This window comes from Theropithecus gelada, chromosome 5 (assembly GCF_003255815.1).
Source record: "Theropithecus gelada isolate Dixy chromosome 5, Tgel_1.0, whole genome shotgun sequence".
Classification (NCBI taxonomy): Eukaryota; Metazoa; Chordata; class Mammalia; order Primates; family Cercopithecidae; genus Theropithecus; species Theropithecus gelada.
The window spans coordinates 38681721-38697711 of NC_037672.1; the positions used below are offsets into that span (position 1 = coordinate 38681721).

The window sequence follows — 15991 nt, forward strand, 5'->3', positions numbered from 1 at the left end:
AGATAGAAGAATGGGGAAGTAACTGCCAATGGTTACAGGGTTTCTTTTGTTTTGTTTTGCTTTTTTGAGGCAGAGTCTCGCTCTGTCGCCCAGGCTGGAGTGCAGTGGCGTGATCTCGGCTCACTGCAAGCTCTGCCTCCTGGGTTCAGGCCATTCTCCTGCCTCAGCCTCCCGAGTAGTTGGGACTACAGGCACCCACCACCATGCTCGGCTAATTTTTTGTATTTTTAGTAGAGACGGGGTTTCACCGTGTTAGCCAGGATGGTCTCAATCTTCTGACCTCGTGATCCTCCTGCCTCGGCCTCCCAAAGTGCTAGAATTACAGGCGTGAGTCACCGTGCCCAGCCAGGTTTCTTCTTGAGGTGATAAAATAGTCAAAAAATAGATTGTGGTGATAGTTGCACAAGTCCGTGAATATACTAAAAGTTAGCAAGCTGTACAGTTGCTGGGCACGGTGGTTCATGCCTGTCATCCCAGAACTTTGGAAGGCTGAGGTGGGTGGATCACCTGAGGTCAGTAGTTCGAGACCAGCCTGGCCAATGTGGTGAAACGCCATCTCTACTAAAAATACAAAAATTAGCTGGGTGTGGTGGCACGTGCCTGTAATCCCAGCTACTCAGGAAGCTGAGGCAGGAGAATTGCTTGAACCCGGGAGACAGAGGTTGCAGTGAGCCAAGACCACGCCATTGCACTCCAGCCTGGGCAACAGAGCAAGACTGTCTCAAAAAAAGAAAAGAAAAGGAAGTTGTACACATTAAGTGGGTGAATTATGTCTCAGTAAAGGTGTAGCCTTTATAGGGTATAATAGCTTCAAAGTAATTGCATAATTGTGGCTCTGTTTTAGGCACTTCGACCTGTAACTTCATTTAATTCTTGAAATAAATATTTTATTAAATCTCTCCCACCTCATCCCCACTTTTTTTAGAGACAGGGTCTTACTCTGTTGCTCAGTCTGGAGTCTTCTGGCATGCACAATCATAGCTTAGTGCAGCCTTTAACTCCTGGGCTCAAGTGATCCCTCCACCTTGGCCTCCCCAGAGTGCTGGGATTACAGGCATGAGCCACCACACCCACACTCCTGTTTTATTAAAATGAGAAAAATAGACTCAAAACATAAGAACTGAAGTATGTCTGACGTTTTTGCTACTACTTCATCTTGCTGTTAAGGCCACTGTTACCTGCTTTGGCATGGTGGCTCATGCCTATAATCCCAGCACTTTAGGAAGTCAAGGCAGAAGAAGCATTTGGGCTTGGGAGTTTGAGTTCAGTCTGGACGACATAGCAAGGCCCTATCTCTAGTCACACACACACACACAAAAAAAAAAAGAAGAAAAAGGCCTCTACATCTCTTAATTCCAGCTGTTCCATTTGGAGGTAGCTTTGACGTTTAGAAACATCTTAGATTCAACTTCAATTTGTATTACTGTGACTTCAACCAGTTAGTCATAGTTACAGTTTAGTGTTCTTTAAATATGGTATATATAAAATAAAATTTTTTAAAACAACAAAAAAATAAAGAACAAACAAGAAAATAAATATGATACATACCCCACTTGTGGCATTGTGCTGCTCTTGCAGTAAATGTTAATGAACATGATAAATATGTTCTAGATGTATACTAAGTTGATTTGAATTTTTACTGATGGGTAAATAAAATGAGAAGAATGGAGAATATTTATGTAAATTTCTTGCTGAATTGTGTGTTCACATATGTTTGGACTCAGGCTTAATTTTAAGTCTTATGAGGTAAAAGTATCAAAGTAGCTGGTTATATTTTCATTACTACTATGCAGCTAAAATTTGAGAAAAGATTAAAAATTCACATTTGTCTTACCATGGTCACAGAATATTTTGTTTCTTATTATGCAATATATCATTGACCAGAAGAGTAGGCTTACTTCTAAACAGAGAAAAATATATCTTTAAATCAGATGATAATACTGTAGAAGGAATTTGATTAAATGCATACAACCAATATGATTTCTAGTGTTAAATTGTAATGTGTATTGTGCTAGTGAAAAAATCATTAGTAAAATTCTAGCCCAATGGTGTGTCCTGCTCGAATAGAGATTAAGTTGTAGGCCGGATGCGATGGTTTGCATGCCTATAATCCCAGCACTTAGGGAGGCAGGGGGCAGGTAGATGGCTTGAGCTCAGAAGTTCATGACCAAAATGGCAAAAACCTGTCTCTACTAAAAATGCAAAAAGCAGAACAAAACAACTAGTCAGGTATGGTGGCATGAGCCTGCAGTCCCAGCTACTCAGGAGGCTAAGGCACAAGAATTGCTTGAACCTGGGAGGCGGAGGTTGCAGTGAGCCGAGATCGTGCCACTGCACTGCAGCCTGGACTACAGAGTGAGACTCTGTCTCAAAAAAAAATAATAAATTAAGTTGTGAATTTTGCTCTTGTTTTCTTGGTGTTATCAACATATTTTTTACATGTTAAGTTGTATATACATACCAATGCTAATAATCTTTAATGAGCATATGCTCATCTGTACATGCATATTCAAAATAAAATAACATTTTCTTTTGTATGATAAGAGAGTTAAAGCTGGTGTAATAATATATGTTTTGAGATCCTGTCTCAAAAATAAATAAAATAAAAAACAAGACACGGCCAAGCACGGTAGATCACCAGAGGTCAGGAGTTCAAGACTAGCCTGGACAACATGATGAAACCCCATCTCTACTGAAAATAATTAGCCAGGTGTCATGGTGCGCGCCTGTAATCCCAGCTACTCAGAAGGCTGAGGCAGGAGAATCGCTTGAAACCAGGAGGCGGAGGTTGCAGTAAGCTGAGATCGCACCACTGCACTCCAACCTGGACGACAGAGTGAAACTCCATCTGAAAAAAAAAAAAAAAAGCAAGAAACACACTTCACATATCTTCAGATCTTAAAACTGGAAGTTACAAATGGAAATATGAACTCAAATCTACCATGAAGTGGAAGCTGAAGTGTTTGTTAAACTAAAGAGTGAATGAAATGTACAGTGCATCTTGGAGGAGGAGATAAGAACCATTGATGCTATGCCAATGTTGATAATTTAAGAATAGTTTCCTTCGTTTCTGTCTGAGAACTTTTAGTATCTGTTGTTACGTAGTGTTCAGATTTCTGTTTTTATTTATTGAGTACTTTCCGAAGCTATTGAGTGTTCTGAAGTTCCCAGACAATGCTAGTACTAGTTTTGTATATAAAAATAAGGAGACATTATTATTATTTTCTTAATAGAGACAGGGTCTTGCTACATTGCCCAGGCTGGTCTCAAACTCATAGCCTCAAACAGTCTTCCCACCTTGGCCTCCCAAATTGTTGAGATTACGGGCTTGATTCACTGTGCTGGGCCATGGAGATAATCTTGAAGATTAAATTTTTTTTTTTACAAAATTTTTTTTTAAATTTTATTCTTTGAGACAGGTTCTTGCTCTGTTGCCTGGACTGGAGTACAGTGGCGTGATCATGGCTCACTGCAACATCTGCCTTCCAGGCTCAAGCAATCTCTCACCTCAGCCTTCTGAGCTACCATGCCTGGCCTTGAAGATTAAATTCTTTAGTGGGTCATCTGCAAATCCAAAATTATTCTTTTTCTTTTTTACTTTCTTCTTTTTTTTTTTTTAAATAGGGATGGGATCTCACCATATTGCCCAGGCTGGTCTCGAACTCCTGAGCTTAAGCAACCCACCTGCCTTGGCTTCCCAAACTGCTAGGATTATAGACATGAGCCACCATTCTCAGCCCAAATTCAAAATTATTTATTTCTAACTATAGATTATAGTACAAAGAATTAGTTCAGTAATTTAATTGTGTCGGCATTTTTCCTATGTATCTACAGAGAATTCTGCATAGAAGACCCTTCTTTAAAAAGCAATGCTGAATGCCATATCCTGCTTTTTGCTCACACCTGTAATCCTAGCACTGTGGGAGGCTGAGATGGGTGGATCACTTGATCCCAGGAGTTTGAGAAGAGTCTAGGCAACATGGTGAAACCCTGTTCCTGTATCCACAAAAAATATGAAAATTAGCCGGGAGTGATGGCACACGCCTGTAGTCCCAACTACTCTGAAGGCTGAGGCAGGAGAATTGTTTCAGCTCAGGAGCTCGAGGATGCAGTGAGCCGAGATTGTGCCACTGCACTTCAGCCAAGGTGACAGAGTAAGACCCTGTCTCAAAAATAAATAGAAAAGGCCAGGCACAGTGGCTCATGCCTGTAATCCTAGCATTTCGGGAGGCTGAGGCAGGCAGATCACTTGGGAGTTCCAGACCAGCCTGGCCAACATGGTGAAACCCCGTCACTAGTAAAAAATACAAAAATTAGTCGGGCATGGTGGCGCAAACATGTAGTCCCAGCTACTAGGGAGGCTGAGATGGAAGAATCACTCCAGCCCAGGAGTAGTAAAAAAGTAAAATTAAAACAAAAGGCAAGATATATTTCATATATCTTCAGCTCACTTGACTAAACTGTAATCCTTCTGACATCTCCAATAGTGTTTTTAAATTATATTATCTTTTTTTTTTTTTGAGACGGAGTGTCGCTCTGTCGCCCAGGCTGGAGTGCAGTGGCGCGATCTCACTGCAAGCTCCGCCTCCCGGGTTCACGCCATTCTCCTGCCTCAGCCTCCCGAGTAGCTGGGACTAAAGGCGCCCGCCACCACGCCCGGCTAATGTTTTGTATATTTAGTAGAGATGGGGTTTCACCATGTTAGCCAGGATGGTCTCAAATCTCCTGACCTCGTGATCCGCCCACCTCGGCCTCCCAAAGTGCTGAGATTACAGGCGTGAGCCACCACGCCCGGCCAAAATTACATTTTCTAATCTTGTTGAAAATACTAAACCACAGTGGGTTTTTTGTGTGTGGTTTTTTTTTTTTTTTTTTTGAGATGGAGCCTCGCTCTGTCCCCTAGGCTGGAATGCAGCGGTGCGATCTCAGCTCATTGCAAGCTCCACCTCCTGGGTTCACGCCATTCTCCTGCCTCAGCCATGGGAGTAGCTGGGACTATGGTAGCTGGGACTACAGGCGCCCGCCATCACGCCCGGCTAATTTTTTGTATTTTTAGTAGAGACAGGATTTCACCGTGTTAGCCAGGCCGATCTCCTGACCTTGTGATCCGCCTGCCTCGGCCTCCCAAAGTGCTGGGATTGTAGCCATGAGCCACCACGCCGGCCACCACATTGTTTTAAAGTTATAAAATGCTGTGAATTCCTTGAGTTACTGACATTATGGCATATGATTGTTTATGAATTGAACTCATTGAATAGTAAATGGAGATTGATTATTAAAAATTCAAAAATCTGAGATTCGAAATGCTCCAAAATCTGAAACTTTTTGAGTGTCTACATGTCACTCAAAGAAAATGCTCATTGAAGCATTTTGGATTTCTGATTTTCAGATAAGAAATACTCAGCATAGGCCAAGCACTGTGGCTCGTTCATGCCTGTAATCCCAGCAGTTTTGGAGGCCAAGAGGGGAGGATTGCCTGAACCCAGAAGGTTAGGACTGTAGTGAGCGGTGATCGCACCACTCCACTCCAGCCTGGGCGACGGGAGTGAGACCCTGCCTCCAAAAAACAGAAAGAAAGAAAAAGAAACACTCAACCTGTATTAAGATGTGAAATGTGTGGTTATATCTCTTATAAAGCAGTGTTTGATGTGGTCTCAGTGGCTTATGCCTGTAATCCTAGTACTTCAGGAGCCTAAGACGGGCAGATCTCTTGAGCCCAGGACTTCAAGACCAGCCTGGGTAATATGGTGAAACCCCAACACTATTAGAAATAAAAAAATTAGCTAGGTGTGGTGGTGTGTGCCTATAGTCACAGTTACTTTTAAGATGGATCACCTGAGTCTGGGAAGTTGAGGTTACAGTGAGCCAAGATTACACCATTGCACTCAAGCCTGGGCTTATAGGAGTGAGACCTTCTCTGGGGAAAAAAAAGGAAAAAGGGAGAAATGTTTGTTGTACATAAGCCCTATATTACTGTCTTACTTAACTTGCATTGTATTTGATATTTAGCCTTATAATAACATTTTTGCTGTAAAGTTAAGTGCACATTCATTTAGTGTGAGTCGCTTATATCTGGGGATGCTTTATTAAGTAGGATGGATACAATGTCTTTTATGGAAGACCAGACAAATAAGGCAGAAATCACAGAAATGTAATTAATACTATGACAAAGGAAACTACAGGTGTGTGGAACAGATCAGGAAGAAGTGATATGGAAAGTGAAACTTGAAGAGTAGGAGTTAGTTGGGAGAAGAGGGCACAGAGGTATGTTATTGAGAAAACAAATATGTATGAAGGCCCAGAGCAGGGGAAAAGTTTATTATGACTTTTTGAGCAAGAGAGTGGAATGGGGAATAGAGGTAAAAACTGAGATTTCCACCGGGCGTAGTGGCTCACGCCTGTAATCCCAGCACTTTGGGAGGCCAAGGTGGGAGGATCACAAGGTCAGGTGATCGAGACCATCCTGGCTAACGCGGTGAAACCCCATCTCTACTAAAAATACAGAAAAATTAGCCGGGTGTAGTGGCGGGCGCCTATAGTCCCAGCTACTCGGGAGGCTGAGGCAGGAGAATGGCGTGAACCTTGGAGGCAGAGCTTGCAGTGAGCTGAGATCGTGCCACTGCACTCCAACCTGGGCGACAGAGCAAGACTCTGTCTCAAAAAAAACAAAAAACAAAAAAACAAAAAAAACAGATTTCAGGGGTAGTCTAGGGCCAGGTTAAGAGTGTGGGCTTGGCCGGGCATGATGGCTCATGCCTTTAATCCCAGCACTTTGGGAGGCCGAGGTGGGTGGATCACCTGAGGTCAGGAGTTCAAGACCAGCCTGGCCAACATGGCGAAACCCCGTCTCACCCTGTTGGCGCGCCGAGATCGTGCCACTGCACTCCCTGAGCGACAGCGCGAGACTCCTCAAAAAAAGAGAGAGAGAGTGGGTCCACATTGAAGGGAATGAGAGGTCATTAATGGTCCTTAGAGCAGCATGGTGATGCAAATCAGATTTACTTTAAAGGGCTCTCTTTAGTTTCGGTTGGGAAAATAAATTGGCGATAACAGAAGGGAAGGCAGTAAAGTCAGGAGACTGTGTAGTAACCTAGGTGATGAATGATTGTCTCCTTTAATGAGAAGATGGAGAGAAGTAGGTATCATTGAAAGTAGTAAGTATTAACACTGAAAAGAATCAAGCATAGCAAGAATGAAGGAATGGAAAGTATCTTGTTAGTTTTCAGTATTTTAAAGTCATTGGCGAATTAAAGTGCCTTTTTAGATTGAATATGAGTTAGTGAGTGAGCAGGAGGTAAGGAAGTAGAAATAGTGTAGACAAATCAAGAAGTCACAAAGAGAAGAGAGAAGTGGAAACTTAGCTTTTTTCCATAAATAGCTGAGGAGCATATATTAAAGAGTCAGTTTTTTTCCAGTTGGTTGTGCTCTGTTGGCCAGGCTGTAGTATAGTGGCATGATCATGGCTTGCTGCAGCCTCAATCTTTCAGATTCAAGTGATCCTCACGCTTCAGCTCCCTAGTAGCTGGGAGTACAGGTGTGTGCCACCATGCCCAGCTAATTTTCTTATTTGTAGAGACATGGTCTCACTGTGTTGCCCAGGCTGGTCTCAAAACTCTTGAGCTAAGGGGATCCTTCCTGCCTACCTCTCCCAAATACTGGGATTACAGTGTGTGAGTGCTAATTTTTGTAAAGTTCTTAGAACATTAATGTGCCATTACATATTAATGTACATAATGTACTATATACATTAATTGGCACATAGTAATTAATCTATTAAGTGTCAAAGAATTTGGGCTCAACTGGTCATTGTCATATGTGTCAGAGATAAGAATACAAGACCCTCCAAAAGTTCATGAGTAAGAGCTGATGAACTTTTTAATTTCATGGTGTTTTAGCATTTTCTTAATTTTCACTTGTTGATTTATTCTTCTTCCATAATGACACAAATAATGAGATGATTAGACTCAGAATCTGGAATCAGATTGTGGGAGTTTACATTGTGCTCTGTTTAGCTGTTTGATTAGGTTTCTTAAACTCTAAGCCTTAGTATCTCCTCAGTGTTTGCTATATCATAATAGGCATTTCAATAAAAATAATTTGAGAAAAAATTATACAGAAAAAAAAGCACAGTCACTTACTGTTTGTGCTTTCATTCACTGGTTTTACTTACTTTTTTCCTTAAGTCTATTCTGCACCCTGCCTCACATGAAGAAAGTGCCATTTACTATTTATGTTTTTATTTTATATACTATTTTATTTACCAAAATGGATTTTATTCTCTGTTGTATTCTCATAGCATCTACCATTTTTCTAGGTAAATTGTAATCTTCTAGTAATTGTTGGGTTTGTTTAAAGGAGGAACATTTAAAGAGTTTAAAAACAATATATGTTAGTGACAACATTCAGCTTACTGGATCCTTTGTCTTCTACACTCCTTCTTTCACCTAGGCAAAATGATGTAATAGATATAGGGACCTTTCTTTTTTTAGTTTGAAGATTTCATTTTCTTGTAGTTCTGCTTAAACTGTTTTATTTCTGTTACTGAAAAACTCAAGTGTGCTTTATATTCTAGGTCCGGTTTATCACTAAAATATGGCATCCTAATATTAGTTCCGTCACAGGGGCTATTTGTTTGGATATCCTGAAAGATCAATGGTAAGAGATTTTGAATTCACCTTCTCTCCTTCTCATGTGAATACCAAGACTATAAGAGTGCTAAATGTGTAATTGCCTCAAAACATATATTATATTTTATCTTGTTTGGGCAGTAACTTTATAAAGTCTCAAGTACATAATTGAAAATGCAATATAATTGAGATCACAGTCCATATTTAAATAGAGACTTGTTAGATAATGTTAGATGCTAGCTTTACACTTTGAAAAGTCTTGGGTTTCATTTGTTATTTTGGTAAATTTGATTATTTGCTATCTTAAGAAGATATTTGTGAAAGACTAAAAAAGTAGAAAGTAAGTATTGAAGTAGTCATATCCCCCTTGGATGGAATGTAAGTTACAAAATTGTTGCAAGTTGTGTTAATGGAGCACAGTTTGAGCACAGTTATGACTTTGGTTTATGAATTCTAACAAGGAGCACCTTTGTAGGTGATGTCTTCATTTGGATAGCAGTATTGTGCTTTCACATTTTTTGTCTGATTTGCTCTGCACAGCATTAAGTGTTTTAAGAGTTTCTGCTCTGGAGCCACTAGGTTCACATCTTGGCTCTCCAGTTTACCAAGCTGCATGGTCATGAGCAAATTACCTAAATTCTGTGTGCCTTCGTGTCCTCGTCTGCAAAATGGGTTGACACCCACTTCATAGAGCTGAGAGGATTAAATAAGTTACTTTATGTAATTCCCTTAAATTAGAGCTTTGCTTTTGTTTTTTGGTTTTTGTTTTTTTGAGACAGGGTCTTGCCTTGTCGCCCAGGCAGGAATGCAGTGGCGCAATCACAGCTCACTGTAGCCTTGACCTCTAAAGCCCAAGTAGTCCTACCACCTCAGCCTCCCAAGTAGCTGGGAATACAGGCACATACCACTACACCTGGCTAGTTTTTGTATTTTTTTGTAGAGACAGGGTTCCTATTGCCCAGGCTGGAAGCTTTGTGTAGTCTAACAATGATAAAGATGATAGTTAATTATTTAGCATGTGATTTTTTTTTTTTTTTTTTTTTGAGACGGAGTCTCGCTCTGTTGCCCAGGCTGGAGTGCAGTGGCCGGATCTCAGCTCACTGCAAGCTCCGCCTCCTGGGTTTACGCCATTCTCCTGTCTCAGCCTCCCGAGTAGCTGGGGTACTACAGGCGCCCGCCACCTCGCCCGGCTAGTTTTTTGTGTTTTTTAGTAGAGACGGGGTTTCACCGTGTTAGCCAGGATGGTCTCGATCTCCTGACCTCGTGATCCGCCCGTCTCGGCCTCCCAAAGTGCTGGGATTACAGGCTTGAGCCACTGCACCCGGCCTAGCACGTGATTTTATAGATGGAAAAACTAAGACCAAAGGTATAAAAATTAATTGGAGTGGGAGAAAACCATAAAACTAGAAAAAAATCAGTTGAGTGAGTGTGTATTACAACCTTTTCTTCTGATTTTACTCTTTTATAAGAGAAGGTATAACAGAACAAAACAAAACAGCAGTTGGTAAGAACACTTGGAGCCAAAACTGTGTTTAATGGGCCCAGCCTGGCTACCTAATCTTCTAAAGATTATATATTATTGTTGGTACTAGAATTTTTAAGCTATGTTTTTTTGGGTAGTGTTTGTTTTTGATACAGAGTTTCACTCTTGTTGCCCAGGCTGGAGTGCAGTGGCGCGATCTTGGCTCACTGCAATCTCTGCCTCCCAGGTTCAAGCAGTTCTCCTGCCTCAGCCTCCCGAGTAGCTGAGACTATAGGCGTGCGCCATTACGCCCAGCTAATTTTTATATTCTTAGTAGAGATGAGGTTTCACCATGTTGGCCAGGCTGGTCTCGAACTCCTGACCTCAGGTGATCCTCTTCCCTGGACCTCCCAAAGTGCTGGGATTACAGGCGTGAGCCACCACATCCGGCCTAAGCTATGTGTTTGATTTGTTAAGAAAGGGGGGATAAAAAGGTACCTGAAAGAAAATGAAATAGGAATGACAGCATTTAGTGTATGGCCAATTTGGTTTACTTAGTAACTGGATGAACAGACTAGAGTTACACGTTTCATTTTGTTTTTTCTGTTCCAGTAGTATATCTGAGTACATCCTGTCCCTCTATAGATCATCTCGTGAGATCTGGTTTCTTGATCTATATTTCAATATATTCTATGTTGCATATAGATCAAGACTTTCAAACATAAAGCCGTGTGGAATAGACTTACTTTTATCTTCTCTGTTACTCTTTTGATTTGTGACTTGCCAATTTATTGAACGTCTTAAGTGTCAGTGTTTTTAATCCATTAGGTTATAGCCAAGGCCTCTAAAAGCTCTAAGATTCAGTGATATGAGTACGTATTTGCAGTATTCGAGACATTTTACTGTTTTCATTTGGTTTCTAGGACATTAGTTTTTCTATTCTTCCTTTCCCACCACGCTCACTCCCAGACTCCTTAACTAGTTCCTTGCATATCCCCGGATCTTTGTGTATTAGAATGCCTCAGGGATTAAGTCTTGGATTTCTGCTTCTTTCTAGCTGCACTCACTTCCTTGGTAACCTCATCTGATTTCATCATAACTTCACCTTTATATACTGCAAACTCACAAATTATCTTCCCTGAACTTGAGACTCTTATCCTGCTGCCTGCTTATCATCTTTACTTGACTATATAATGAACATATCAAACATAAACTGAACTGATAGTCTCCTAACCTGAAACCTGTTTCTATAGTCTTCCCCAACTAAGTTATTGGCAAATACATCCTTGCATTTTCTCAAGCCAAAATCACATCATGATCCTTGGTGTTTCTTTCTCTGGCACCCCATGCCCTGTCTGCAGATCTATTGGCAAAACCTCCAACATCTTAACAGCAGCTTTACTACCACATTTTTCCAAACAAACGCGTTACCTCTAGCCTGGATGATTGCATTAGTCTGCCTCCCTGCTTCTGGCTTCTCCCTACTCAGGCTATTCTCAGCACCCAGAATGACGACCTTAAAAACAAAGCTTGCAGCCAGGTGTGGTGGCTCATTCCTATAATTCCAACACTTTGGGAGGCGGAGGTGGGCAGATCACTTGAGGTCAGAAGTTCGAGACCAGCCTGGCCAACGTGGTGAAACCCTATCTCTACCAAAAATAAATAAATTAGCTGGGCATGGTGGTGCATACCTGTAATCCCAGCTACTTGGGAGGCTGAGGCAGGAGAATCGCTTGAACCTGGGAGGCAGAAGTTGCAGTTAGCCCACATCATGCCATGGCACTCCAGCCTGGGTGACAGAGTGAGACCCCATCTCAAAAAAGAAAGAAAGAAAAAGCTTGGAGATGAAAACTTCCCACTGACTTGCTTTTTGCCCAGAGTTAAGCCAACAGTACTGTTACTTGTAATTATCTCCCTATGTAGCTAGTTGAAAGATTATGGTGTGTATATATAGAGAGAGAAATTGAATTTTTATACCAAAACATTTTCTCCTAATATGATGTGCAGGAACATAACATGTTTTACATCAACTGTTCCCTTTCCTAAGGCAGGTGAATAATCTTGCCTTGTATCTTTACAATTGAAATATTAAAATATACCAAAGATATTGTATTTTATCTAAATACAATATCATTAGATAAAATAGGTGAGACTCGATATTCATGAATTCATTACTCTATTCCCTGAGCTTTACTGAGGTATAATTGGCATTTAGTGCATATCCATATTTAAATGTGAATGTTTAGGTTTCAGAACTGGAATTTGATAGAGAAAAATACAGGGTCTTAATCATAGGAAAAATGAATTACATAAACATTAAATAATTTTCTGCAAGCATACTAGAAAATACATGGTTAATCTTGGTCTTTTATTAATGGCATCTAGGGGTGGTGATATACCTTTATTAATATTTAACAACTTAGTATATTTATTATTTTTATTATCTTTTTTTTTTTTTTTTTTTTGAGGCAAAGTCTCATTCTGTCACTCAGGCTGGAGTACGATGGTGCGATCTCTGCTCACTCCAACCTCCACCTCCCAGGCTCAAGTGATTCTCCTGCCTCAGCCTCCCAAGTAGCTGGGATTACAGGCATGTGCCACCATGCCCAGCTAATTTTTTTGCATTTTTAGTAGAGATAGGGTTTCACCATGTTGGCCAGGCTGGTCTCGAACTCCTGACCTCAGGTGATCCCCCCGTCTCAGCCTCCCAAAGTGCTGAGATTACAGGCGTGAGCCACTGTGCCCGGCCCCTGGTTTATTTCTTAATTTCACAACTTATGCTATGTGGAAACGATTTTCTAATGTTTTCCACTGACACTATGACTAATGGTGTCTACTTACCTGGGGAAGAAAATGACAACACAAAAATTTCACTCAGTGATGCTGCCCTTCTAAAAGACACAAACAGGCACAGAATATCTGCCTGGTCAATAACGTATGCTCAGCATCATTACTCATCAGGGAAATGCAAATTAAAATCATAATTAGATACCACTGCATGCGTGTAAACATAAATACCTCATGCATTGCTGGTAAGAATGTGGCTTAACCAGGCAGGGCACGGTGGCTCACGCCTGTTATCCCAACACTTTGGGAGGCCGAGGTGGGTGTATTGCTTGAGGTCAGGAGTTCAAGACCGGTCTGACCAATGTAGTGAAACCCCATCTCTACTAAAAATAAAAATTAGCCAGGCATGATGGTGGGCTCCTGTAATCCCACCTACTCGGGAAGCTGAGACAGGAGAATCTCTTGAACCTGGGAGGCAGAGGTTGCAGTGAGCTGACATCACGACACTGCACTCCAGCCTGGGTGACAAAGCGAGACTCCGTCTCAAAAAACAACAGAAAACAAAGAATGTGGTTTAACCACTTAAAGCCAGTAATATCTACCAAAGCTAAACACACACCTTCAGTATGCCTTATCAGCTTCATTCCTAGGTATATATCTAAAAGAAATTAGTGCCTATGCCTACTTTTTGAAAGACATGTATGAAAGAATTTTTATGGCGAATTTATTAATAGCCCCAATGGGAAATAACTCAGATGTCTCATCAACAAGAAAATTGATATATTGTGATCACACATTGGAGCACCACGTAACAGTAAAAAAGAGCATATCATTGACACAAACAACATGGATGAGACTCAGATATGTTGAGTGACAAAAGCCAGATACAAAAGAATACATACTGTATGGTTCAATTTTTATGAAATTGAAGATGATCCAGAATTTATGGTGATAAAAAAATAAGATAGCTGGGCATGATGGCTCCTGCCTGTAATCCCAGCACTTTGGGAGGCCGAAGCGGGCAGATCACAAGGTCAGAGACCATCTGGCTAACGCGGTGAAACCCCATCTCTACTAAAAATACAAAAAAATAGCTGGGCGTGGTGGTGGGCGCCTCCTGTAGTCCCAGCTAATCGGGAGACTGAGACAGGAGACTGGCATGAACCCGGGAGGCGGAACTTGCAGGGAGCCAAGATTGTGCCACTGCACTCCAGCCTGGGCAACAGAGCTAAACTGTCTCAAAAAAAAAAAAAAAATACGGTAGTGATGAGGGTGGGCAGGAGTTGTGAGTAGGAGGAACAAAAATGAGGCTTTGTAGTGCTAAAAATACTCTGTATATTTATCCAGGCGGTGGTTACATGGATATATACATATGTAAAAATTCATCCAGCTGCATGATATCTTAACTTTGCTTAAACTTTAACAAAAAAATTTATAGCAGCTGGGTACAATGGTGTGCACCTATAGTCCCAGCTGCTCAGGAGGCTGAGGCAAGAGGATTGCTTAAGTCCAGCAAGTCTGGGCTGAAGTGTGCTATGCCAGTCAGGTGTCCACATTAAATTGCGCATGAGTATGGTGACCTCTTAGGAACAGAGGACCACCAGATTGCCTAAGGAGATATGAACCAGACAAGGTTGGAAACAGAGCAGGTCAAAACTCCTGTGCTAAGCAGTAGTGAGACAACACCTGTGAATAGCCACTGCATCCCAGCCTTGACAACATAGTGAAACCCAATCTCTTTAAAAAATAAAATCTTGGCCGGGCGCGGTGGCTCAAGCCTGTAATCCCAGCACTTTGGGAGTCCGAGACGGGCGGATCACGAGGTCAGGAGATCGAGACCATCCTGGCTAACCGGGTGAAACCCCGTCTCTACTAAAAAATACAAAAAACTAGCCGCGCGAGGTGGCGGGCGCCTGTAGTCCCAGCTACTCGGGAAGCTGAGGCAGGAGAATGGCGTGAACCCAGGAGGCGGAGCTTGCAGTGAGCTGAGATCCGGCCACTGCACTCCAGCCTGGGCGACAGAGCGAAACTCCGTCTCAAAAAAAAATAAAAATAAAAAATAAGGCCAGGCACGGTGTCTCAAGCCTGTAATCCCAGCACTTTGGGAGGCCGAGACGGGCGTATCACGAGGTCAGGAGATCGAGACCAGCCCGGCTAACACGGTGAAGCCCCGTCTGTACTAAAAAATACAAGAAACTAGCCGGGCGTGGTGGCGGGCGCCTGTAGTCCCAGCTACTCAGGAGGCTGAGGCAGGAGAATGGCGTGAACCCGGGTGGCGGAGCTTGCAGTGAGCTGAGATCCGGCCACTGCAGTCCAGCCTGGGCGACAGAGTGAGACTCCGTCTCAAAAAAATAAAAATAAAATAAAATAAAATAACATAAAATAATATCTTGGCCGGGCGCAGTGGCTCACGCCTATAATCCCAGCACTTTGGGAGGCGGAGGCGGGCGGATCATGAGGTCAGGAGATCGAGACCATCCTGGTTAACACAGTGAAACCCCATCTCTACTAAAAATACAAAAAAATTAGCTGGGTGCTGTGGCGGGCGCCTGTAGTCCCAGCTACTCTGGAGGCTGAGGCAGGAGAATGGCGTGAACCCGGGAGGCGGAGCTTGCAGTAAGCTGAGATCGTGCCACTGCACTCCAGCCTGGGCGACAGAGCGAGACTCCCGTCTCAAAAAAAAAAATAAAATAAAAAAATAAAATCTTAAGTATAAAAGCTTCCTTTCTCTTTAAGTAGCATTTAGTGTTTTGAATGAACATGGTTTAATTATTGATGATCTGTTGGAAGATCCTTAACAGAAAAGTTACTCAACGGTATGAACAATTCACATGATTATTCTGCATAGTAAGGCCCTACTGAGTCCTTATCAATGAATATATGAATATTTACATAGCCACATTAACTATGTCTTACTGATTTGAGACTGGAGCAAAATTAATTTACTGGAGATAGATTTACGAGGTACTGATTTATTCACATTATCTACTAAATTATAAAGATTGACACATTTTTTGAAATTTCATACTCCTGTTTGCCTGTTAGGATTTGTTATAATAGATTTAAGTTGATTGTATATACTGATCCTAAAGATCTCAGTACAATATAGATTTGA

The 15991-nt window shown here is 41.7% G+C and overlaps 1 protein-coding gene across 8 annotated transcripts in view; it reads left to right on the top strand.

Annotated features, from left to right (window-relative positions):
• UBE2K (ubiquitin conjugating enzyme E2 K) overlaps positions 1 to 15991 on the top strand; it is an 86025-nt gene that overhangs the window by 51060 nt on the left and 18974 nt on the right. For 5 of the 8 annotated variants that reach the window (XM_025385132.1, XM_025385133.1, XM_025385137.1 and 2 more), the window contains one exon: positions 8573 to 8655. The exons of 2 other annotated variants lie outside the window; for them this stretch is intronic. In XM_025385132.1, the coding sequence (XP_025240917.1) occupies positions 8573 to 8655 (83 nt within the window). Of the gene's footprint in view, positions 1 to 8572; positions 8656 to 15991 lie in introns of those variants that run through there. One more of the 8 variants, XM_025385138.1, reaches the window with a different exon arrangement.